Here is a 25,025-nt window from a genome sequence, read left to right as displayed (position 1 = left end):
CCAATTTTTTCAACTCTCAAGTGTTATCTTTAAAATCCATGTAAATTGCATTGTGTATAGAGCAAACTATTTAATATACAAATAATGTGCAAAGGATGGGACTTCCACAGGTAACACAGGTATTTCACAGGTAACATGGGTTTTCACAGAAGTGGAAACACATGAGGCCAATAAACTACACAGACCCAACTTCATTAGTTATCAGGCATATGCAAATTAAGAGATACTCTTTTACATTCATTTGGCTGTCAAAAATTTAAAAGTCGGATAAAATTAAGTGTTAAAAAGGATGTTTGTTTCACAGGATTGTTAACACTCAGCTGGTGGGTGTGTAAATTGGTACAACCACTTTGGAAAAACAGTTTTGCATTATTTTATGAAATTGAACAGTCACATACCCTACAATCCAGCAGTTCCTGTCCTAGATGTATGTAATGTGCATGTGTGTGGATAAAAGAAGCTCTTACAAGTGATCGATAAGAGACACATAGAAGAATGTTTCTAGAAGTCCTGTTCACTATAGCAAAAAACCTGGAAAAAACCCAGAGGTCCATCAACAGAATGAATGAATCAACTGTGGTATAGTCACAGGGAAAAAAAATCTATAAAGTGAGTGTTTTGCAGCATCAAACAATAATATGGATGAATCTTAGCAATGTGGGGGGAGAGTATATGCAGGGACAGAGCCAGGAGTGCAATTTCCAGGTTCTCGCCCTCATGTGGAAAGGTGCTCACTCGGGTAGTAAATGGCCATCAACTGTGATTGGATGGCCATCAGCTGTGGTTAGCTGACCATCAGCTGTAACCAGTGAGCCACTGGCCATTAATATAACTGTCGTGGCTACGCTAACAGAAAATGGGGGCGAGCAAGAAGATGGTGGCTGAGCTAGCAAGCGAGGATTGTGGATTGCAGAAAGGCAGATTGCAGTTAGCAAGTGAGGTTGGTTGAGAGAAGCAGAAGGCGGATTGCGGATCGTGTGGCTCCTGCTTCCTGTGTCTCCAACCCAGCCTCCCAAGAGACTATAATGGTATGACTCCCCTATCTATGGCTCCGTGGGTGTTCCTTTGTGGCCTCGCCATATCCTGCGTTCTTATGTGGGGAGCGGGACCAGAGACCCCGCATGACACCCTGCATGACAGTAGAAATCCCAGCAGATTATATATAGCATGATATCCTTTTAATAAAGTAAAAAACTGATAATGAAAAAACATGTTTTACAGAAATACAAAGAGGTATAAAACGACGTATATAAAAATGAGAGCAAGGAAATGGTGAAAGGAGGATTCAGGATGGTGACTATCTTTGGTTGGAGAAGAAGGGGGATAAAAGAAGGAATGACCAATGATAGGTAGATGTACATTACCATCACGATTCTAGTTTTAGGGCTGGTGGTGGTTTACAGGAACTTATTACGTAAAAAATATTTAGTCATTCATGGGCTAACAATGAAAGTGTGTCAAAGTTAGGGATTATGATTAATCCACTTCTGTGCAACTGGAGTCTAAAAAATAGATTGAATGATACTTCAGGAAGACACATTATATTTATCCTTTGACTTTATGCTCTCTGGCATCTCTGAGGCTACAAATAGAGAGCAAAAATCCGGAGGGCCGGGAAGGGCTGTAAATTGTCCAAGGCTTCTGTTTGCTGCCCAGATCACAAGAGGCAGGGTAGCACAATGGTTAAGAACACAGGCTATGGGGTCAGACTGCCTTAGGGGGAGGAGGAGAAACCTGGTTGCATTCCTTACTACTGTGTGACTAATCCTGTTAGGGAAAATTACTTAACCTCTCTGTGTCTCAGTTTCCACAAGTGTCCAATGGGGCTGGTAATGATAGTATTACATAACACTTACTGCAGAAAATTATTGTAAGAATTGTATGAGTTAATCCACCCGGAGTCCCTGGAATAGTGAGGTTGCTCTCTGTGCACTAAGTAATCGTTACTCAACAAAGATTGGCTTTTAATTATGATTTTTATCTCTAGCTTGATGCCACTGTGAAAATCTTAGGAAATGCTCTTCTAACCTCTTCCAGGCAGGCTTAACACAGTACTCTGGGAAGCTCTAAATCACACAGCACAATACTAGCCTCAAGCACTCAGTAAGGATTTGTTGGACTGAAGAAACTGAGTCAATCTGTTTCTTAAGTACTCTGGTTTCCAAGGAATGACTAGAAAGAAGTATAGGACTTATCTGTTGTTTTTCATGGAGTCTATCTCTACATCATTAACATGAATAACCAAGTTTTTGTGACATATCACTTACCTGATGATTTTAATTAACATAGACTCCTGTAAGCATCCAAAAAAAAAAGTCTCAAAATCTGTGGACTGACAGTTTTCATAATTTGTTAATATGAAAACCATTTAAATCCTTATACAGGGCCTAGTTATACTTTCCCTACAAGCAATTCTAAGAAACTGGGTTATCTTAGAATTGGTTAGAAATCATAATTTAGAAAAAATGCAGATTTCCAGAGATATGTTCACTAACAGAAAAAAATCACACGTGACAACTGTGAGAAAAAAGTCAGAAAAATATAATTCACTCCAATGGCCCCTAAGCAGATTACTGCCACCTAAATAGAATAATTAAAGTTCATAATGATGACCTTGAATCATGAAGAAAAGGTTATATGTTGTTTATTAAAAGACAAGTGGTCTCATATATTTGTTTTAAATACACCATGAAAACTTTTAAATAAATGTTTTGTTTTGTTTTACTTGGTGAAATCTCCAGGGTTAGTTGCAAATGGACCCACCAAGTATTTCAATAGGTTGCCGTATCCTACAAAGTTGTTTGATACAAACCAATTAAATGTCGAAAAACTGTTGCCCCAGATTAACAGAAATGAGTAATCCATTACATAAATAGTGCCATTCAGTTGGATTTAAAAGTAAATTTTGATACTTTAAAGAGTGAGTTTTAAGTTATCTATAAAATTTACCTGTGTGAAATGGTTCATTTTTCTCTGATGATCCTCAGTAAAGAATAAGAAAGTTTTCATAGTTTTTTGTTTTTTTAACAAATTTAGCAAAACTTATACACACAAGCAGTTACCTTGGGAGGAAATTTGCTTCTTCCACAGGCATGGCTACCATTCAAACATCTCTGAAAACGCCTCTTCAGAAATATCCTAATCTTATTTCAGTTCTAACTCTTACATCTTATTTACCAAGTCTGAGTTGTAAACAGGTTTTTACTGTTCCTAAAAATCAACTGCTACCATTTCAGTTCAACGCCAGGCACAGAGGCGTACAGGCACTAAAGATGAACTACCATCTTTGGCCTTCGGGCTTTCCGCCAGGCTAGTGATGACCTTTTACTTCACAATATGGCAAATGCAATGAGTTAGGAACAAGTATAGACGAGCACCCAACCCAAGGCATGTCAGAAGACAGACAGAAAGGAGTCAGGAAAGAAGACTGCCTGACTTGGTGCAGTCTACAAAGAGTCTTTAAGTAGCTAGTATGAGAAGAGGTCAGATAGGAAAAGCATTCACGGAGGGAACTACAGGTGTAAAGGCGCGGACTGTGATATGTGCGAGAGAATCAGAGGCTTGTCAGTGTTACTGGAGAGCCAGGTGAGATGGACATTCTGGGAGATGAGCCTGGAGAGGGAAGACGGCCCGTGATAGAGGGCCTTGTAGTTCATGACAAGAAGCTTGCGCTCTCACAACAGGACAAATATTGCATGATTCCACTTATATGAGGGATCTAGACTAGTCAAATTCATAAAGACAGAAAGTAGAATGGTGGCTACCAGGCACTGAGGGGAGAGGAGGATGTAGAATCAGTGTGTAATATGTTATATATATTTTTACCACAATAAAAACCACTAAAAATATCATTCAGATAAGAGAAGAGGAATGGGGAAGGGATGGAGGGAAAGAAGGAAGGGGAAAGGAACAACAACCACAGCTTGAGCTCGATCCAGTAACCAGTGGTTCCCAGACTAGTTTTAGCTTCAGAACCTTTTCTTCAAACATCTTGCATAAAAGCCCAACTACAAAAGAGACCGGTTTGGTGCCAGAGGCCATCCCAGAAGCCCACCAGCACCTATGTCCCAACTTGCCCCATAATGAACCCTGAGGAACCTCCAGGCAACCCAAAGAGCAAACCACTGGAGCAGGTAATGGAAGGAAGCTAAAAGGTTTCTGCCTGAACATGACGCAATGAAATTTCTGAAATAGTAAGGTGGGTCTGGTCTTTAGAATCAAATGAATTATCTCAACTCTGCCTCTCACCAGCCACACACCCTTGGGCAAGTTACTTATCTGCTGTCAAAGGGACTAAAAAATCCATTTTTATCATATTGTAAGGACTGATAAAATGTAAGCAGGATGCCTGATACAGGATGAATTCTAATTTGATGGCAGCTATTGATACTCTTTACTTTTATTTGGCACCATTCTGGTTCCTGTGTAGTGAGATGATTTTGGGTAGGTGGAAACAAGAATCCAAATAAGAGATCATAAAAGCCTGAAGTAGTGACAATCAGGGTTGGAGGAGGAAATATTCTGGAAGGGCTATCGAGATGCGGAATGAGCACTGACAGCCATTTCATCTTCCTGCAAATCAACCAGAAGAAAGGGGCAGAGATGAGCAGAAATAACCCAAAGGTTGTCTAGACCCAGTCTTGGGGGCTGGGAGGTGGAAGGTTGGAGGATTATAGCCTGCGGCAGAGAACAGCCAGAAGCCAAGAGGAGGGCCTATTGGAGAAAAGCTTTTCAAGTCCACTCTTACCTCTCCCCAATATTCCATGGGGACAATTACTGCCTGTCCCTTTAACAACTCCTTGCAATGTTAAAAAGTTAATACAAAGATTTAGTCTGTCCAGCCAGAAATTATTCCTCTACTCACCCCGTCCAAGCTCTTAGGGCTAATGGACTAAAACCTAGAGAGAATGCCTCCTCTTTCTTCTTCCAGAGCAAGCAGCCAATGATAAAATCATGCTCATAGAATAGCCTAATGGAAGGGCATGGAACACTAGCAAGTAACAGTGGTTCTGTGGTGCCCAAGGATTTTCCATCCTGGGTGGGGTTCATCCCTTCCCTTCTACTTAAAGTCACCTGGAGGGACTTGGACCCGGACCTGGCCAATGGCTCTTCCCCAGTACATAAGGGGACGTGTATGAACATGCTTATCAGTGTTGTTTGTAGAGGCTGGGAGCTGGAAATTACCTGTGTGTTCATGGAATGACAGAATTCCCTGCAGCGGTTAGAAACATTAGGCTAGATCAGTGGTTCTCAACCAGTGGTGAGTGTGTCTCCTAAAGAGACATTCAACAATGTCTGGAGAGATTTTTGATTGTCACAACTTGGAGGCGAGGGGTGAGGGGGAATGTGATACTGGCATCTAGCAGGTAAAGGCCAGGAATACTGCTACATCCTACCATGTACAGGACAGCCCCCGACAACACAGAATTTTTTGACCCAAAATATCAATAAGACTGAGATTGAGAAACACTGGACTAGATGAACAAAACAACATGGCTGGGTCATAAACATATAATGCTGAATGAAAACATCTCTTTTAAGAGATGTGATCTATTATAAAAATTCCTATTTGGAATCAGAGATTCATTCAGCCAATTATCTGACATTCATTGTGCATCTACTCAAGGTAGGCACTGTGCTTGGCAGACTATATGATAGGATTCAGTACTAGATACGATTCTTCACCTCCTGGATGGAGTCTAGTAGAAGAGGCAGATGTTAAGTAAATAATGTCACAAATAAAAGCGAGAAGGGAGGAGATATTTTGGAGACTGTAGGATCTAGAGTTCCTCAATCCCCCACTTAAAAAAGCTATAAAAAGTCCTTCGGTGTCCATCTTTGCTTAAATAACACTACAGAACAATACCCTTCAGCAGGGCTACACACCAGCCTAAGACTGTGCTGCCCACACAGTGAGAGTTCAGGAGATGTTTGCCAAATGAATAGATGAAACCTGTACAGTTAAACACCACTAAATGACCCCTTCACAAATTTCTAGGCCTCAACCTTTGAAACAGGAAACTAAACAAAGGAGGAACTAAAGGGCCAGGGCCTTCTCTAGACAATAACAAGAAGTATACGTGTAGATGGACCGACTATCATTCATTCCACCTCAAGCCCATGCCCCCTCAGACCAAGCTACTTGCAGTGCCTTGAGCAAAACACTCCCTGGCACTTCTAAGCCTGGACTGCCCATCCTCACCTATACCACGTAGAAAACTCTTGTTCATGGCTCACAATCCTAAACACAATTCTCTGTCAAGCTCCCCAGCCCTACCTCACCCTGGTAGACTCGATCTCTGCCCTCCTTTGTGCCATCTGTACTTTGTGCTCACCTCTACAGCACTCACCATAACTTCTTACCATAATTTGATTATGAGCTCGCTTGGGAACAGGAACCAAATCCTATTCATCTTTATAGCCCAGAGATTAGTCTATTACCTAGAACATCATAGATGCTCAAGGTTTGGCGAATGAATGAATAAATGAACACGTCCTGCATTATGCTACAAAAATAGGATAAAATCTCTGCCCTCAAAAGCTTACCACCTATTCGATAGGAAAGGATAACTATATGAATAATTAAAGATTTTTACTAGAGATATAAATTTGATAGTCATTATAAGGAATATGCATTTTTAATATATGAATCAGAATAATGTGTTAGAATGTAAACTGCTAGATGGCATGCAATTAAATAAATCGTCAGGTATTCCTGGAAACCCATATCCTGCTATTACAGTATTTATCATTTGAGTTGACAGCAATAAATGACAAAAGCCAAATTACAAGCAGAGTCTACTTGGAAACATACAGTACTCGTTATTATGAATGCTTGACACATAGTAAGTATGCATAACCTTTTACTGAATGAGTGATCCGATATTCTTAATCATAGAGAAAAGTTATCTCTAGGCTAGTGAGGCAGGTGTATCAGCAGTTGGGGTTACAGGGAATATATCCCTCTCATAATGAAAACAGAACCAGCTCTAGGCCCAAAACTTTCTCTTGTATTTAGTACCCAGTTGCAAAAAGGGCTATTCTTACCCCCTTTTGGTAAAAGGAGCAGAGAAGAGTTGTGTGGTCACAAACTAGCCTATATCCCATCCATGTGATGATAACACATCTACTCACCAAACTATCCCCATCTCCCATGGTTCCCTGGCCACGGTTGGGGATTCATATAGCTGAACTCAAATTAGGGAGATGAGTTTTAATACTGAAATTTTAAAATATTGAGTATAAGGAGCCCTGAATACCTGGTAAACTGCACTTTTCTGATTGCTGGGGAAGACAAGGAAAAACTACAAACCAGAATCCCAATGTCTGGACAGTGGCCAGAGGTAAGACTGAAACCCTTAATGAAAAGAGCTCTGCCAACCAAAAAAAAAAAAAAGCTCCAGCCCAAGACCCTCAGAATAAAGATCAATAAAGGGAAGAATGTGGGGAGTATGGCAGAATGGAAAGGAAACCTCAAGAACCTTTGTCATCATTCATTCATTCATTCATTCATGTGCTAAGGGTTGTGGAAAATACAAAAATGAAAGACTTGATTCCTGCTGTTAAGGACTTTGTCCATCAGGAATGTAAAATGTCCACAAATAGTTATCACACAAGAAGAAAAGCAAAGATCCATAAGGGAGGTACAAAAAAAGTGTGTTCGAAGACAGAAGAAATCTCATACTTAGAAAGCTATTAGATACTCCTGCGTGTAAAACTTACCAGGATTTGGAAAATTAGAACACTAGGAGAAAAAAAAAAAAAAAAACCATTGCTAATCCTTGCTACATCTTGTTAAACTATCTGCCATACGTATTGTCTGTCCCAACATCAGGGCCACTGGCATCTCCTGGAGCAACACTACATCTTCCCATCACCGAGGAATGGAAAGCTGAGAGTGGGTGACGACTAACTTGGGCAGAGCGGTAGCATGAGCCAGGTTGCGGACGCTCCTGTGTAGTCAGCCACTTAATCCTCACAACATCCTCACATGGTAGGTACTGTTATTATCTCCATCTTACAATAAGAAAACTGGGGCAGAGAAGTGAAGTGACTTGCCCAAAGTCACGCAACTGGTAAGTGGCACAGACAGGATTTGAGTTCAGAATCTGTGCCCTTAGCCATTACATTACACTGCCTCCCAGCTGAGAACTTGTGGTTAAACTTATCAGGACATATACAGTGCATGACACAAGGTGATTTTTGGTCAACTTTCCCCTTTAAACACACCCACCTTTTTAAAACTACACTTATTTATACTACACAACTGCATCCACCACTATTGATCTAGTTTTGAAAATGGTACACTTTTCAGGACATAGTTTTCACAATCTTTAAAGGGAAATTTGTTCGTTAATCTGGAAAAAATACATCAAACGCCTGTTTCATGAGAAGGGCCAGTGGCCAGGAGTGGTTAAGGGTGTAGTTAGGACTGGGGCTGGCAGGCACCATGCCTTATAGGTCATCTCATGGGCTTGGGCAAATTGCTTAGCCTTCTTTATTATTTCCCCATCTGCAAAGTGGGTATAACAATGGTCTACCTCATAAAATGGTGAGGATTAGATGACATCCTTTTAAATTGCTAACCACAGTACTTGACTCAGGGAATGGTCAATAATGTCGCCTTTCATCATTTAGGTCCTGGGCTATCTGTATTTCAAGAATGCAAGTCCTCCAGTAACCACAGAAATGCCTTCTCTGTCCCAGAGTTACTATCAATCCGTTAAGCACATTACTATTTCCCTCAGAGCACAGTGGCACTGGAAGCAGGCTTCCCTGGACCCCAGCCCTGGAGGTGGCCATGTCGCCTCGCTCAGGCCCAGGAAGGAGGCAGAGCGTGGACTACCTCCGGGTGGCACCACAAAACTTAACCCAGATTTCTCACTTGGATGAACTCATCTGTTAGTGGAAGGTCACTGCCAGGGCCCTGTCAGACGGGCTTGGCAGCACAAGGAATGCGAGTGCCTGAGCCAGGAAGAGGAGCTCACCTACCTGCCAAGCCTGAGGGTGGGTACCCCTCCTTCACAGCATCCTTGGGGACTTCGTCCCCTCCCCGCTGGGAGGCCACTGGGGACCGACCTAACAGTGCCAACAAGGTGAATTTCCGCCCAATCCTCTGAAATACATTCCCACGATTTCTAAGACGGAACCGAGGGAGCAGCACCAAGCGCTTCACAAAGCCAGGTAAAGAGCAACATCCCTGGTGCACATGTTGAGTCGCCTGAACCAGCTGCAAAGTCGGAGCGGCAGCCTCTCGCTCGCTGCCCGGCCGCGTGTGCTCCGCGGCCACGTGCGAGCCAGATCCGGGTCTGGGTCCGGGTCCGGGTCCGGGTCCGGGTCCCGATCCCGGTCCCGATCCGCGGCACCCTGGAGCCCCCGCCGCCCCCCCTACCCGCCCCCGCCGGGCTGCAGCGCGCTCCTTCCACTCACCAGGTGAAGAGTTTGCCTTTTATCCTGCACAGCAGGCCGACGACCCTGCTCGCCGCTCCCTGCGCCTGCGGCGGCGGGGCGCCGGGTCCAGGCGGCGAGGCTGCTTCCATGGGGGAGCCTGCAGTCTGCGGCGCCCGGAACCCCCCGAAGTACTGGGGCCCGGAAGACGGGAGGCGGTGCCTGTGAGGCCAGCGGGGGCTCGGCTGTCCCTGCGCCCGCGCTCCCGCGCTCGGTCGGTCCTCTAGCTTCTCGGCGGGCTCCTGCGGCAAATCATTAACCATCAAGCCCCTAGGGCCAGACAATACATTTGCAGATTACAACCTGGCACCTCCGGGGAGCCGGAGGAGAAAGGGCACTTTTTATTTCTCGCCTTGGCAGTCGAGCCGCTGTGTTGGGTGACACCCAATATGCGTTTCAGGTTTTTATGGCTCCTTATTTAAAATCAGCAAAGGAGGTGATAAGAGAGTATGCCAGCGAGTCCTAATTTAAGAAGCAGTGAACTTTGCTAACTACAAAAGACCGGCCGACTCCTCCCTTGACTTCCTTGTCTCCTTCCCTCTGACTACTTCAGAAACTATTTCTCATCTAAAAAGAACTGAAAAGGCTTCAGTTGCGTTTCTTTTCCTCCCAAAACATGGGTGAACTCCTAAAAGGATCTTGGAAATATGGTATTTGCGGTGTGTTCCATTCCTTACGGTGTGTTCTGGTTTGCCTTTTAGTATGCACAGCTGTCTCAGAGGTGCCAGTGGAGGGGAGGAGACAACGCCAACCACCCGTGCTCAGCCAGCACGCCTGGGCCTCGGCCACGCCTTTCCACGCTTCTGCAAACAAGGAGGGACTAGCAGCTGGGACTGAAAAGTTCCTGACTCACCGACTGGGTCTGGTAGACCCCCTGCTTCCCGAAAGGAGGATACCAGGAAGACAAAAAAAATAGGTTTTCGGGCCACTTTTTTTTCTGACCACTTCCTTCCGTGGGCAAGATGAGGGAAAGGAGTTGAGGAAGGACCGAAATAATTGTAAATTCAAACGAGCTGGCAGTTCTGTGAGAAGATTCTAAGAAAGAGTATAGATTTTGAAAAATGAAATGTAGCTTTAGGAACCCAAGTTTAGCAGCTGTAGGAACCCTAAAGTCCACGTGAGATTTTTTTTTTTTTTTTAGTTGTTGAAGTGAGATGGGAAAAAAACTGAAAATTAAGAACATGGTCATCCATAAAAGTCAACTACATCGTGAAACATTATAAAGACATTAAACAGAATGGAAAAGAGCCATACCAGGCCTTAAAAAGATTTTCCCAAACTATTTTTAAGTGAGAAAAGTAAGATGCAGAGAAGTATGTTCCATATGATCTCATTTTGGTAAAGTGGGCAGCCTATTAAACCTTGTAGGTTGTCAATGTTGAATTTTACCTGAGCCCTGAAAATACTGATAGTTAAGAAACCCCCCACCCTTTTGTGTTTTGGGGAGTGGTATACCCTTCTCCGTGTGACTTAGAGAAGACCCAGAGGTGCTCTGTTGGTCACGTAGGACAAAGCCAGACAGACCCTTCAAGGTCTCATCCTTTCCCTCATAAATGGTTGGCTGAACTGCCTGTGTCCACTGACCATTGGGAACAAAATGCTTGTTAATCAAACTAGTTAAATTCCTCTTCCTCCAGGCCTGGGAACTTTCACCCAGCTTGGCCGGAGCCAGCATGTAACCCTTCTTTAATATGTCCCTCCTGAGAATATGCTTGTGTCAGTAAAACATTCTCTGATCTATTATCCAATCAAGCCATCCTTTCATTCCATTCCCTCCAAGCAGGGAGGAGTCCCGCTTCTCCTAGCAATAATCCTTTCAAAAAAAGTCTCTCCTTACCTAAATCAGATGTGGGTTTTTTTGTTTGTTTGTTTGTTTGTTGGATAATATGTGTATGGTTAGTGAGCATGGAGAAAAGTGTAAGACACAAGTCAACACAAGTAACCTTCAGAAGGTTAAGGAATACAGAAAGAAGAAAAGCAATACTGCACTTGCTAACACACTCCTGCATGTTTGATATATAGTCCCTTTTAAGTAAAAATGTGCGCTTTGTATAAATACGTGAGATTAAAAGATGGATTTAGATGTTGTGGTAGACTGAATAATGTCACCCCAAAAATATCCAGTTCCTAATCCCTAGAACCTGAGAATGTTGCTTTATACAGTAGTCCCCCCATATTCATGGTTTTGCTTTCACCAGTTTCCCATGGTCACCCACAGTCCAAAAATATTAAAGGGAAAATTCCAGAAATAAACAATTCATACATTTTAAATTGTGAATCATCCCCAGAATATTCACATTGTACATGCTACCCATTAGTCACTCAGTTGCATTCTCGGTTATCAGATAGAGTATTGCTGTATCACAGTGCTTGTGTTCAAGTAACCCTTATGTTACTTAATAATGGCCCTAAAGTGCAAGAATAATGATGCTGGCAATTCAGATATGCCAAAGAGAAGCCTTTAAAGTGCTTTCTTTAAGTAAAAAGGTACATATATATAGGAAAAAACATAGTATATATAGGGTTTGGTACCAACCGTGGTTTCAAGCATCCATTGGGGGGTCTTGGAACATATCCCCATGGATAAGGGGAGAACTGTATAGCAAAAGGGACTTTGCAGGTGTGATTAAACTATAGATCTTGAGTTGGGGAGATTATTCCTAATTATCTGATGGACCATAATGTAATCACAAGTGTCCTTATAAGAGGGAAGCAGAGGGAGAAAGTGATACGGTAATGGAAGCAGAGACTGGAATGATGCTCTTTGAAGATGGAGCAAGTGCCACAAGCCAAGGAATAAAGGCAGCCACTGAAAGTTCAGAGCCTTGAGAAGGAAGAAGCCCTGCCAACTTTTGCTTAACTGTAGCCCAGTAAAATTGATTTCAGACTTCTGACCTGTAGAACTGTAAGAGACTAAATTTGTGTTGTTTTAAGCCACTAAGTTGATGGTAATTTGTTATAGCAGCTATAGGAAACAAGTACAGATAGATATAGATATAGATATAGATATAGATATAGATATAGATATAGATATAGATATAGATATAGATATAGATATAGACATAGACATAGACATAGATATAGATCTATCTATCTATCTATCTATCTATCTATCTATCTATCTATCCTTGCTTGTGTTTCCATGAGCAACAAGAAGAGTGTGGAAGAATACACACCAGGCTGTTAATATTGGTTTAAGCCATGGGAGTGAGTGGTAGAAGGAGGTAGGGAGGAGGGGGATAAGGGAGGAGAAATGGCCTTATACATCTTCACTTTGTGTTCTTACTATGGGCATATACTACTTCTGCAATTTGAAAAATATTTAATTAAGACATTTTTCAATAGGTCATGTTAATCTTAATTCAAAACATGTTAGGCTCAATATATCACCCCACAGGAAAATGGGGCCCGGAAATATAGTCTACCACTAATACGGATTCTAAAGTTATGAACAAAGTTGTGAGTGTTTTATAAACAGAAAATCTTCATCAAAAAGTAGTAATGGTAATATTGTTCTAGCTTGCTCCAAAAAGAGTTCATCTCCTTACTGGGGATTATTGATCAGTCTACATTATTTTGGTATCAGGATTAATATACATTAAGTGGATCTGTGGACACCAATCCACAAGTTTTTGTCAAAGAAAATTAACTGAAAAAATTATTTAGGTGTTGGAGATTTTTCACATCATAACCTTCTTACAAGTGTCAGAAGACAGTTACCCCTTATTTAGCATCTAAAGTGTGCCAGGTATTTTATATACATTTTCAATCCTGTTGCAGTTATCTATTGAATGTATCAAATCACCGTAAATCTTAGTGGCTTCAAACAACAATCATTTTATTATCTCTTGTGGTTTCTGTGGGTCAGAAATTTAGGAAGGTCTGGGCCAGAAGGTCTGGTTCAAGGCCTTTCATACAGTTGTAGTCGCAAGGTAGCTAAAGCTAGTGTTAACGCAGACTCAAAGGGTCTGCTTGCCTGCATGCACTCAAGCCAAATAAGATCCGAACAGGAGATTGCAGCAAAGAAAGTAAAGATTTATTTAAGGAATTGGCAGCAAGTCCAGAGATATAGGTGAGCTAATGCTCTCAAAAACCGGGCTCCCCATGGCCTCTAGTGGCTAGGTTATATAAGGGAAAATCATTAATCATGGTTACTATGGGAGCTGGGGTCATGGGCCCTGCTGATTGGTCAGGCTAAGGCAGCAAGCAGCTGATGATGGCTTCAGGTCCTGGTGTCAGTCAGGACATTGTTCAATTTGGTTTCCAGGGGATGCCATCCATGGGGCCATTCTGCTTTTATGAGTCCAGAGCTGAAACATAACTGAGGCCAAGGTGTTATCTTTGTTTTATTAAAACCTTATGTTAGCTTGCGGTTTAGTTATTATATCCTGGTCATGGTTGACAGACCTAAAGTTTTGTTCTTAGGTCAATTTGACGCTGACCAGAACCTAATGTCCTGAGGGCTTAGTGATTAAAAGGAGGGGACACACAGTATATGTACAGGTAGGAGAGTCTGGGGAAAAGAATACAAGTGAGTCACAGTTCTATTAGGCTAAACAAAGTTAGCTTGGATTAAAGCAAAATGCGTGCTAAAGACATGAAGTTCATGTGCAGTTACACTAGAAAGGGGTATGGGGAGGGAGAAGGGATGTTAGGGGGTGACCAGCATCTCTGTCTCCACTTAGTTCCATGTTGTGGTCTAATCTCGTGTTGTGGACTAATTTGGGCTTCCTCACAACCTGGTGACTTTAGAGTACTCTGCTTACATGGCAGCTGGTTTCCAACTCCCACCCCCACCCCCATCCAAGCAAGTGTCCTAAGAGAAAAAAAGCCAAAACATAGTTGATGTCCTCCAGCCAATGACCATCATGAATATACATGTAGTTAAACAAGTTGAATTTATTACTCCTTGCAATGAGGAAGAATAAACCACGTGGGAGAACCATTGGATGTTTCAGTAAGAGGATTTTAGAAAGAAACTATTATAGGATTTGGGCTTTGGTTGAGTGATTTGAGGGAGGGTCTGAGGAAGCAGGGAATGAATCTCCCTATACTGAATGCTGTCTGATTAGATGCAATTCTGATTGGTATCTCAATATATCTTATCTATACAGAGGGCAGACTAAGGTGAGGCTAAAACTGCAATTGGTAAAAAAGTAGTAGTCACTCATTCTGACCAAGAGGAGAGTTGGTATTTTGTGGGTGGCACAGTGACCTTGTTTTTGTGATTAGATAAAATCATGAACTGGCCTTGCTTTGTCTCCCTTATCAAGGTCCCAGAGTAATCTTGTCTGAGGATGGTAATCTGTGAGATTGTTTGTGTTCAATAAGAGACAAAATATGCCCTAGCTATCTATAAGTGCCAAGCAGGCCAGCTTCCAAATGTTAAAGACTGCTTTTTTATTTTTTAATTGTGGTATCGCCTTTCATGACCTAGCCTAAGAAGTCACATAGCACAACCTCCATCCTGATACGAGGGGAGGGATCATAGACCCTGCTAGGGACTCAATGTCTGTGTCCCTCCAAAATTCATAGGTTGAAATCTAATTCCCACTTTTGGTATTTGGTGGTGGGGACTTTGGGTCATGAGAGTAGAGCCCTCAGAGAGGCCAGAGAGCTAGCTCACTCTTTTTTACTGCCATGTTAGGCTACCATGAGCAGTCAGCAGTATGCAACCCAGAAAAGGGCTCTCACCAGAACCCTACCATGCAGGCACCTAGATCTCAGACTTCCAGCTTCGAGAACTGTGAGAAAAGCATGTTTGTTGTTTAAGGCACACAGACTAAGGTAATTTGTTAAAACAGCCCAAATAAACTCAGAAAACCCCCACCTCTCAATGGGAATTGTGCAAGAGAGCACAAGGGATGGGACATATTGTTGCAGCCATCTTTGGAAACTATAGTCTGCCACAGATGCTTTCCAAAATGCTAGGCTTAGTAACAATTATTAGCTTATTAGCACTATTTTTAATAGGCTACTAGCTCTATAATTTCAGGTGAGTAAACTAAAGCTCAGAAAAATTAAGTAACTTGCCCAAGATCTTCAGAATAGTAACTGAGTGACTCTGATTATCAGGATCACCAGCCTGCCTCTCTGATTTAACTGACAAGCATGCATGAGCCTCTTTCACAATAGCTCTTTCTCCCTGTTTGTAAAAATAATTGTAAATAACCAGACTTTCAAATCTCACAATTGAATTCATAGCAACAGAATAGAATGGTGGTTACCAGACACTGGGGGAAATAGAGATTGATCAAAGAGTACAAACTTTCAGTTACAAGATAAATAAATTCTGGAGATCCAATATATAGCATTGTGACAATAGTTAATAATACTGTGCTATAAGTTTGAAATTTGCTAAGAGAGTAGATTTTAAAGGTTCTCACCGCACACCAAAAACATGGTTACTGTGTGAGGTGATGGATGTGTTAATTAACTTTAATATGGTAATCATTTTACAATACATACATATATGAAATCATCACATTGTACACCTTAAAGTCACACAATGTTGTCAATTATATCTCATTAAAGCTGGGAGAAAAAAACATTATTTTAAACAATCCTGTTTGTATCATCTGTTAAATACATCTGTTATCATTACACTTGAGACTTAAAGACAAATAGCTATCTTGTTCCAGCTAAGCCTTCTTCTTTTCTATTTCAGAGGTGTCTAAGAAACTTGGTGTCAAACTGTCTTCCATTTGAATTACCAAAAGTGCGTACGCAAGTTACCAAAAACGAAAATGTCAGAATTATTTGTCATTAAGCAGAGTGAATCAATAATACTATGTGCTTAGATGGCAACTTTGAAGAATTCACATTATTATCATAGGACATATTGCAAATCAATCAACCGGTAATGGTTGAATGCAAATTATGTGCAGACCACAGTTCTAGATATGATCTACAGCATCCAAGACATGAAAGATGTTTTACCTTTCCTTCCCTCGTTCCTTCCTTCCTTCCCTCCACAAACATTTTGAGGATACCTATTACATTCAGGCCCCCATGCTAAGTGGTAAGGAGAATGCAATAATAATTAAGACTTGCTACTTGCCCTAAGATTGTTTGCAATTAATAGAGAAGATGTGTACACAACCCTAAAGGAACTTATTATCTATTTAAGGAGAGAAAATTTCAAGAAATGAGCTTTTTCCTGGATTATTCCTTAGCCCCAGCCAGCTTCCACTTCACCCTCTCTATTCTGCCCACGATGCCCAAAGCTTTCTCTTCTCTTTATCTCTTCCAGATGCTATTGCCTGAATCCTTTTTCCTGAGATAACCCAACCTCTAAAATACATAGTTAAGAGTCAACAAAAAGGAAATAGACATGAGGTTGAACAAAAAACTAATCAAAAAAAGAAGGGAACAAAAAAATCGTTGGAAGAAACCTGAAGTTTGTAATTAACCACAGCTATCCCCTATTGTCTAGTTCCATGGTTATAAATACCATCCATAGGCTGATGACTCCCAAATTTTTATCTCCAACATGGTCTTCCTCTGTGATCCAGATTTGTATATCTAACTGCTTATTTGACCTTTCTACTTGGAAATCTTAAAGGCATCTCAAACACAACCCAAACAAAACTGTTTCTCCATTTCCTGCTTGCTTCACATTCACTCCTATCCCAGTATATAGAGCCTCAATTTATCAGTTCTCAAGCTAAGAATCTAGGGATTGTATTTGATTCCTCCTTTTCTCTTAGTCTCCCCCATTCAAGCCAATAGCCAATCTCTTATTTCCATTTCCGAAATACATCTTAAATCCACTCAGTTTTCTATACCTTGACCATCCTAGGCTAAACCACCAAAATCTCTAACCTACACCACTGCAGTAGACTCTTATATCTTCTTACTTATTCTCTTCTTGCCTCTGTTCAATTCATTATCCAAAATGCCTTTGAAATAAGGTTACTCTCCTGCGTATAGGCTTCAATGCTGCCTGCTATATTGAGAATAAAATTTGGAGTCATTCCTCTGGCTTACAATGCCCATGCCTGTCTCTTCAACTTGTATGCAGACTATGCTTCTTTCTACTCCTGAAACTCCAAGCTTGTCTCATGTCCACTGCTTGGAATAATCTACCTCTAGATCTAAGAATAGTCTCATGTCTAATGTCACCTATTTAGAGAAGGCTTCCCTTACTAAATTAGTTCATAGTCTCCCAGTCTCTGTCTGTCAAATTGATTAGTTAATTATCATAGAAAGTTTTATGCAGCGAATTGTATTCCTCCAAAATTCATATGATAAAGTTGCCCAGTGCCAAGAAGGCAGCACTACCACGTTGGTAATCCTGGTAATCCAGGAAGGCAGGGCCACTCTAGTTGGCCCAAAGGGCAAAGCATTAAGCCAAAGAGAATCATTCTCAAGCCTTAAAATGTAATGGTATTTGCCCTGCTAGTTTTCTGACTTGCTTACGACTTGTGGCCTCTTTCTTCTTTCCCATTTCTTCCTTTTGAAATGAGGAGTGTCTGTCCTGTGCCTATCCCACCATTGTTTTTTGGGATAATTTGTCTGGTTTTGCAGGTTCACAGCTGGAGAGGAATTTTGCCTAAGCATGAGTCATACTCCAAGTCTCACCCATACCTAAGATGATATTTAGATGAGAGACAATGCTGAAATGGGTTAAGACTTTTGAAGCTGTTGGGACAGGGTAAATATATATTTGACCCTTGAACAACACAGGGGTTAAGGGTGTCAACCCCCTGTCAAAAATCCATGTATAACTTTTGACTTTCCAAAAACTTAACTACAGTCAGCCGTTCATATCCACAGATTCAATGAACCTCAGATTGAAACAGCATTTCCAATCCACATTTGGGAATCTGCAATTTGGACACCGCAGTTAAAAATGCAAAAATACTGTTTTTGATCCACAGTTAGTTGAATCTGCAGATGTGAAAACTGAGGATAAGAAGGGCCGACTGTATTTATGGGGGAAAAATCCATGTATAAGCGTACCTATGCAGTCCAGTCCCAGGTTATTCAAGGGTCAACAGTATTTTGATTGTGAGGACATGAATTTTGAGAGGCCAGAGGGCAGAGTGTTTTGGGCTGAATTGTGTGCCACCAAAATTCAAATGTCGAAGTCCTAACTCCAAGTACTTCAGAATGTGACTATATTTAGAGATAGAATCTTTCAAAAGGTAATTTTTAAAATGAAGTAATTACTGTTGGCCATAACCCAGTATAATTGGTGTCTTTATAAGAAGAATAAATGAGGACATAGTCAGTTATAGAGGGACGACCATGTGAGGACACACAGAGAAGGTGGCCATCTGCCAGTCAAGGAGAGAGGCCTCAGAAGAAACCAACCTGCCAACACCTTGATTTTGGACTTCTAGCCTCCAGAACTGTGAGAAAACAGTGGTTGAAGCAACCCAGTTTGGTACCTTGCTATGGCAACCCTAGCAAACTAATTAAGAAATTATCTGAAATTATCTTGTCTTTTTATTTAATTACTTATTTAGTGTTCTGCTGCCCCCAAAGAATGTCCTGCCCTTTAGTAGGAGCAGCCCCATAATGCCTTGATAATCATATTAGAATGTAACAAAAGTGACTAAACCATAAAGCATTCAGATAACCCCCTTTAAAAAGATTCATTTTTATTTCTTCATACATATCTTCTACGGGTTTTAATGGATTAATCTTAGTATTCTTCTCATTACCTTTTATATTTGTTTTCTATTTCATTAATTTTTTCAATCTGTATTATTTCCTTCCTTCTACAGTATTTGGTTTATCCTTCTTTTTCCTTAACTCCTTACATTGTATGCTAATCCCACTGATTTTGAGCTGCATCTCACAAATTGATGATAGTTTTGCTATCATTCAGTTCTAAGTATTTTCCAATTCCATTATGATTTCTTCTTTGCCCCGGAGTTGTTAAGACATCCATTCATTTCCAAGCATAATAAGATTTTTCAGTTATTTTTCTGTGATTGGTTTCTAACTTAATTGCATGATAATGTAGTCTACATGATACCAATACTTTGAAACTTGCCAAGACTAGCTACATAGGCAGTTTCATAAATGTTTCATGTGTGTTTAAAATAAAATGTATTCTCTAATGTTTTAGTATGTCTATTAAATCAAGCTTAATAACATTCCTCTTCAAATATTCCAAGACCTACTGACTTTTTGTGTGTTTGATCTGTCAATTACTTTTTTTCATTAGTTTTAGGTGCACAAAACAAAGTAATAGATGTTTATCATTTATATCTCTCACACTGTGTCAACCCCCCTTCCCCCATCCATTATCCCTCTGACATCCCACACAGCCAATACATTTCCACTGTCTCTATTCCTAATGCTGTACTCCGCTTCTTGTAAATATACATATACAAATTTGTAGTTGACATTTATTATTGTTCAGCTTCAGCTTCAAGTGTACAATGCAGTGATCAGACATCTACATCTTCCCTGAGTTGGTTTCCCTAATGAGACAAGTGTCCATAGGATACCCTACAAAATCTTTACAACATTATTGATTACATTCCCCAAATTAACTTTCGTGACCCCGTGGCAATCTTGTGGTTACTGACTGCTTTCTAAGCCCCTCACCTTCCCCCTTATCCCCAACCCCCCCCCATCTAGCAACCCTCAGTTTTTCCTCTATGTCTCCAAAACTGTTTCTGATTAGTTAATTCACTTATTCTTTTCTTTAGATTCCACATATAAGTGAGATCATATGGTATTTGTTTTTCTCTGTCTGACTTATTTCACTTAACATAATGTTCTCTAGGTCCATCCATGTTGTTGCAAATGGTAAGATTTCTTTCTTCTTTAGGGCTGCATAACACTCCATTGCATAAATGTACCACAGTTTCTTAATCCAGTCATCTACCGATGGGCGTTTTTGTTGTTTCCATGTCTTGGCTATTGTGTATAGTGCTGCAATAAACATAGGAGTGCATAAAGTTTTTTGAATTAGAGTTTTGGATTTCTCCGGATAGATACCTAGGAGTGGAATTGCTGGATCATAAGGTAGTTTCATTTTCAGATTTTTGAGATACCTCCATACTGTTTTCCATAGTGGCTGCACCAATCTGCAATCCCACCAACAGTGCACAAGCGTTCCCTTTTCTCCACATCCTTGCCAGCACTTGTTTGTTGATTTATTGATAATAGCCATTTTGACTGGAGTGAGGTGGTATCTAGTTGTGGTTTTTATTTGCATTTCTCTGATGGTTAGTAAGGTTGAGCATTTCTTCATATGTCTGTTTGCCATCTGTATGTCCTTTTTAGAAAAATGTCTCTTCATGTCCTCTGCCCATTTTTTAATTGGGTTGTTTGTGTTTTTGGAGTCGAGTTGAGTGAGTTTTTTATAAATTTATGATATTAACACCTTATCAGATATATCATTGGCAAATATCTTTTCCCATTCAGTAGGATCCCTTTTTGTTTTATTGATGGTTTCTTTTGCTGTGAACAAACCTTTTAGTTTGATGTAATCCCACATGTTTATTTTTTCTCTTACTTCCTTCGCGTGAGGGGATATATCAGTAAAAATCTTACTTCAGATAATGTCTGTGAAGTTTCTTCCTATATTTTCTTCTAGGAATTTTATGGTTTCAGATCTTACATTTAAGACTTTAATCCGTTTTGAATTTATTTTTGTATATGGTGTAAGGAGGTGGTCCAGCTTCATTTTTTTGCATGTGTCTGTCCAGGTTTCCCAGCACCATTTATTGAATAGACTGTCTTTACCCCACCATACATTCTTGCTTCCATTGTCATAGATTAAATGGCCATATAGGCATGGATTTATTTCTGGACTCTCTATTCTGTTCCATTGATCTATGGGTCTGTTTATATGCCAGTACCATGCTGTTTTGATTACTGTAGCCTTGTAGTATAATTTGATGTCAGGTATCGTTATACCTCCCACTTTGTTCTTATTTCTCAAGATTGCTGAGGCTATCCGGGGTCTTTTATGGTCCCATATAAATTTTAGGATTATATGTTCTATTTCTGTGAAAAACGTCATTGGTTGTTTGATAGGAATTGTGTTGAATATGTATATTGCCTTAGGCAGTATGGAAATTTTAACTATATTAATTCTTCCTATCCATGAACATGGTATGTGTTTCCATCTATTTGTATCTTTTTCATTTCTTTCTTCAGTGTCTTATAATTTTCTGAGTACAGATCTTTTACTTCTTTGGTTAAATTTATTCCCTGGTATTTTATAGTCTTTGAAGCAATTGTAAATGGGACTGTTTTGTTTTGTTTTTGTTTTTTTTAATTTTATTTTATTAAATTTATTGGGGTGACAATTGTTAGTAAAATTACATAGATTTCAGGTGTACAATTCTGTATTACATCATCTATAAATCCCATTGTGTGTTCATCACCCAGAGTCAGTTCTCCTTCCATCACCATATATTCAATCCCCCTTACCCTCATCTCCCACCCCCTACCCCCCACCCCCCTTACCCTCTGGCAACCACTAAACTATTGTCTGTGTCTATGAGTTTCTGTTTCTCATTTGTTTGTCTTGTTCTTTTGTTGTTTTTGGTTTATATACCACATATCAGTGAAATCACATGGTTCTCTGCTTTTTCTGTCTGACTTGTTTCGCTCAGCATTACTCTCTCAAGATCCATCCATGTTGTCACAAATGTTCCTATATCATCTTTTCTTACTGCCGAATAGTATTCCATTGGGGACTGTTTTTTTAATTTCTCCTCCTTATGTTTTATTATTGGTATATACAAATGCAACTGATTTCTGAATATTAATTTTGTATCCTGTTACTTTACTAAATTCATCTATCAGCTTTAATAGTTTCTTGGTGGAGTCTTTAGGGTTCTCTATATATAGTATCATGTCATCTGCATATAACGACAATTCTACTTCCTCCTTACTGATTTGGATGCCTTTTATTTCTTTTTCTTATCTGATTACTTTGGCTAGAACTTCCAGCACTATGTTGAATATAGAAGTGGAGAAAGTGGGCAACCTTGCCTTGTTCCTGATCTTAAGGGGAATGGTTTAGCTTTTCCCCATTGAGTATGATGTTAGTTGTGGGTTTATCATATATGGCCTTTATTATGTTGAGATATGTCCCTCTATTCCCACTTTCTTAAGGGTTTTTATCATAAATGGCTGCTGGATTTCATCAAATGCTTTTTCTGCATCTATTAATATGATCATGTGATTTTTATTTTTCATTTTATTAATGTGGTGTATCACATTAATTGATTTGCAGATGTTGAACCACCCTTGCATAGCAGGATGAATCCCACTTGATCATGGTGTATGATCTTTTTAATGTATTGCTGAATTCTATTTGCTAATATTTTGTTGAGGATTTTTACATCTATGTTCATTAGAGATATCAGCCTGCAGTTTTTTTTGTTGTTGTTTTGTGGGGTTTTTTTTGTAGTGTCTTTTTCTGATTTGGGGATCAGCGTGATACTGGCCTCATAAAAAGTGTTTGGGAGCCTTCCCTCCTTCTGGATTTTTTGGAAGAGCTTGAGGAGTATGGGTGATAATTATTTTTTGAATGTTTTGTAAAATTCACCTGTAAAGCCATCTGGTCCAGGGCTTTTGTTTGTTGGGAGATTGTTGAATACTGATCCAATTTCCCTGGTGGTAATCAGTCTATTCAGGTTTTCTGTTTCTTCTTGAGTTAGCCTTGAGAACGTTGTATGCTTCTAGAAAATTGTCCATTTCTTCCAGATTGTTAAATTTGTTGGCATATAGTTGCTCATAGTAATTTCTTAATTTTTTTTGTATTTCTGTGGTATCTGTTGTCACCTCAACTCTTTCATTTCTGATTTTATTAATTTGGCTCCTTTCTCTCTTTTTTAAAATAAGTCTGGCTAAAGGTTTGTCGATTTTGTTTATGTTCTCTAAAAACCAATTCTTGGAGTCATTGACCTTTTGTATTGTTTTTCTGGTTTCTATTTCATTTATTTCCGCTCTGATCTTTATTATCTCCTTCCTTGTACTTCCTTTGGGCTTATTTTGCTGTTCTTTTTCCAGATCACTTAAGTGTGAAGATAAACTGTTGATTAGTGATTTTTCTTGTTTCTTTAGGTAGGCCTGAAATGCTATGACTTTCCCTCTTAGGACTGCTTTTGCTGCATCCCATATATTTTGAGTCATCGTGTTTTCATTTTCATTTGTCTCAAGATATCTTTTGATTTCTTCCTTGATCTCATGGTTGACCCATTCATTAATTAGTAACATGTTATTCAGCCTCCATGAATTGGTGTGTCTTCCAGTTTTTTTCCTGTAGTTCATTTCTAATTTCATAGCACTTTGATCAGAGAAGGCAATTGGTATGATTTCAATTTTCTTAAATTTATCAAGACTTGTTTTGTGGCCTAACATATGGTCTATCTTGGAAAATGTTCCATGTGCACTTGAGAAGAACGTGTATTCTGCAGCATTGGGGTGAAATGCTCTGAAAATATCGATTAAATCCAAGTGGTCCAATGTGTCATTTAAAGCCCTTGTTTCCATATTGATTTTCTGTCTGTTGTTGTCAGAGGTGTATTGAAGTCCCCTACTATGATAGTGTTACTGTTGATCTCTGTCTTTATGTCAGTCAGTATCTGTTTTATATATTTAGGTCTCCTATGTTAAGTGCATATGTGTTTACTTGGGTTATGTCCTCTTGTCAGATCGATCCCTTTATTATTCTATAGTGCCCATCTTTGTCTTTTGATATGTTCTTCATTTTAAAGTCTATTTTGTCAGATATAAGTATTGCAACTCCAGATTTTTTCTCATTTCCATTTGCATGAAATACCTTACTCCAACCCTTCACTTTCAGCCTGTGTGTGTCTTTTGATCTGAGGTGAGTCTATTGTATACAGCATATGCAAAGGTCTTACTTTCTTATCCACTCAGCCACCCTATGTCTCTTGATTGGAGCATTTAATCCATTTACATTTAAAGTGATTATTGATAGGTACATAGTTATTGCCATTTTTAAATTTGTAGTTAGATTGTTTTCATCTTTCTTCTATTTACAGAAGTCCTTTTAATATTTCCTGCAATGCTGGCTTGGTGGTAATAAATTTCTTTAGCTTATTCTTTTCTGGGAAGCTCTTTATCTCTCCTTCAATTTTAAATGATAGCCTTGCTGAATAAAGCAATCTAGATTGTAGGCCTTTGTTCCATCACTTTGAGTATCTCCTGCCACTCCCTCCTGGCCTGCAATGTTTCTGTAGAAAAGTCATTTTATAGTCTTATAGGAGTTCCCTTTTATGTAACTCGCTGTCTTTCTCTTGCTGCTTTTAGGATTCTCCCTTTGTCTTTAACTTTTGCCATTTTAACTGTAATGTGTCTTGGTGTGGACCTGTTTGGGTTTAACCTGGTTGAAACTCTCTGTGCTTCCTGGGCTTGTATGTTGGTTTCCTTCACCAGATTAGGGAAGTTTTCAGACATTATTACTTCAAATATATTCTCAATCCCTTGCTTCCTCTCTTCACCTTCTGGTATTCCTATGATGCACATGTTATTGTGTTTGATGTTATCCAGAGGTCTCTTAAACCATCTTCATTGTTTTTTATTCTTTTTTCCTTTTGTTGTTCTGTTTGGGTGATCTCTGCTAACTT

At 39.9% G+C, this 25,025-nt stretch overlaps 1 protein-coding gene across 1 annotated transcript in view; it reads right to left on the bottom strand.

Annotated features, from left to right (window-relative positions):
* SLC35F2 (solute carrier family 35 member F2) overlaps positions 1–9,828 on the bottom strand; it is a 44,690-nt gene extending 34,862 nt beyond the window's left edge. Inside the window, exon 1 of the mRNA XM_019718714.2 lies at positions 9,430–9,828. Coding sequence (XP_019574273.2) covers positions 9,430–9,710 — 281 coding nt within the window. The 5' untranslated portion in view covers positions 9,711–9,828. The remainder of the gene's footprint in view (positions 1–9,429) is intronic.
* Positions 9,829–25,025: the final 15,197 nt, after the last annotated feature.

The sequence above is a fragment of the Rhinolophus sinicus genome, linkage group LG06 (genome assembly GCF_036562045.2).
Source record: "Rhinolophus sinicus isolate RSC01 linkage group LG06, ASM3656204v1, whole genome shotgun sequence".
Lineage (NCBI taxonomy): Eukaryota > Metazoa > Chordata > Mammalia > Chiroptera > Rhinolophidae > Rhinolophus > Rhinolophus sinicus.
The sequence above is the reverse complement of the archived record's forward strand: the minus strand, read 5'-3'. Positions and strand labels throughout refer to the sequence as shown.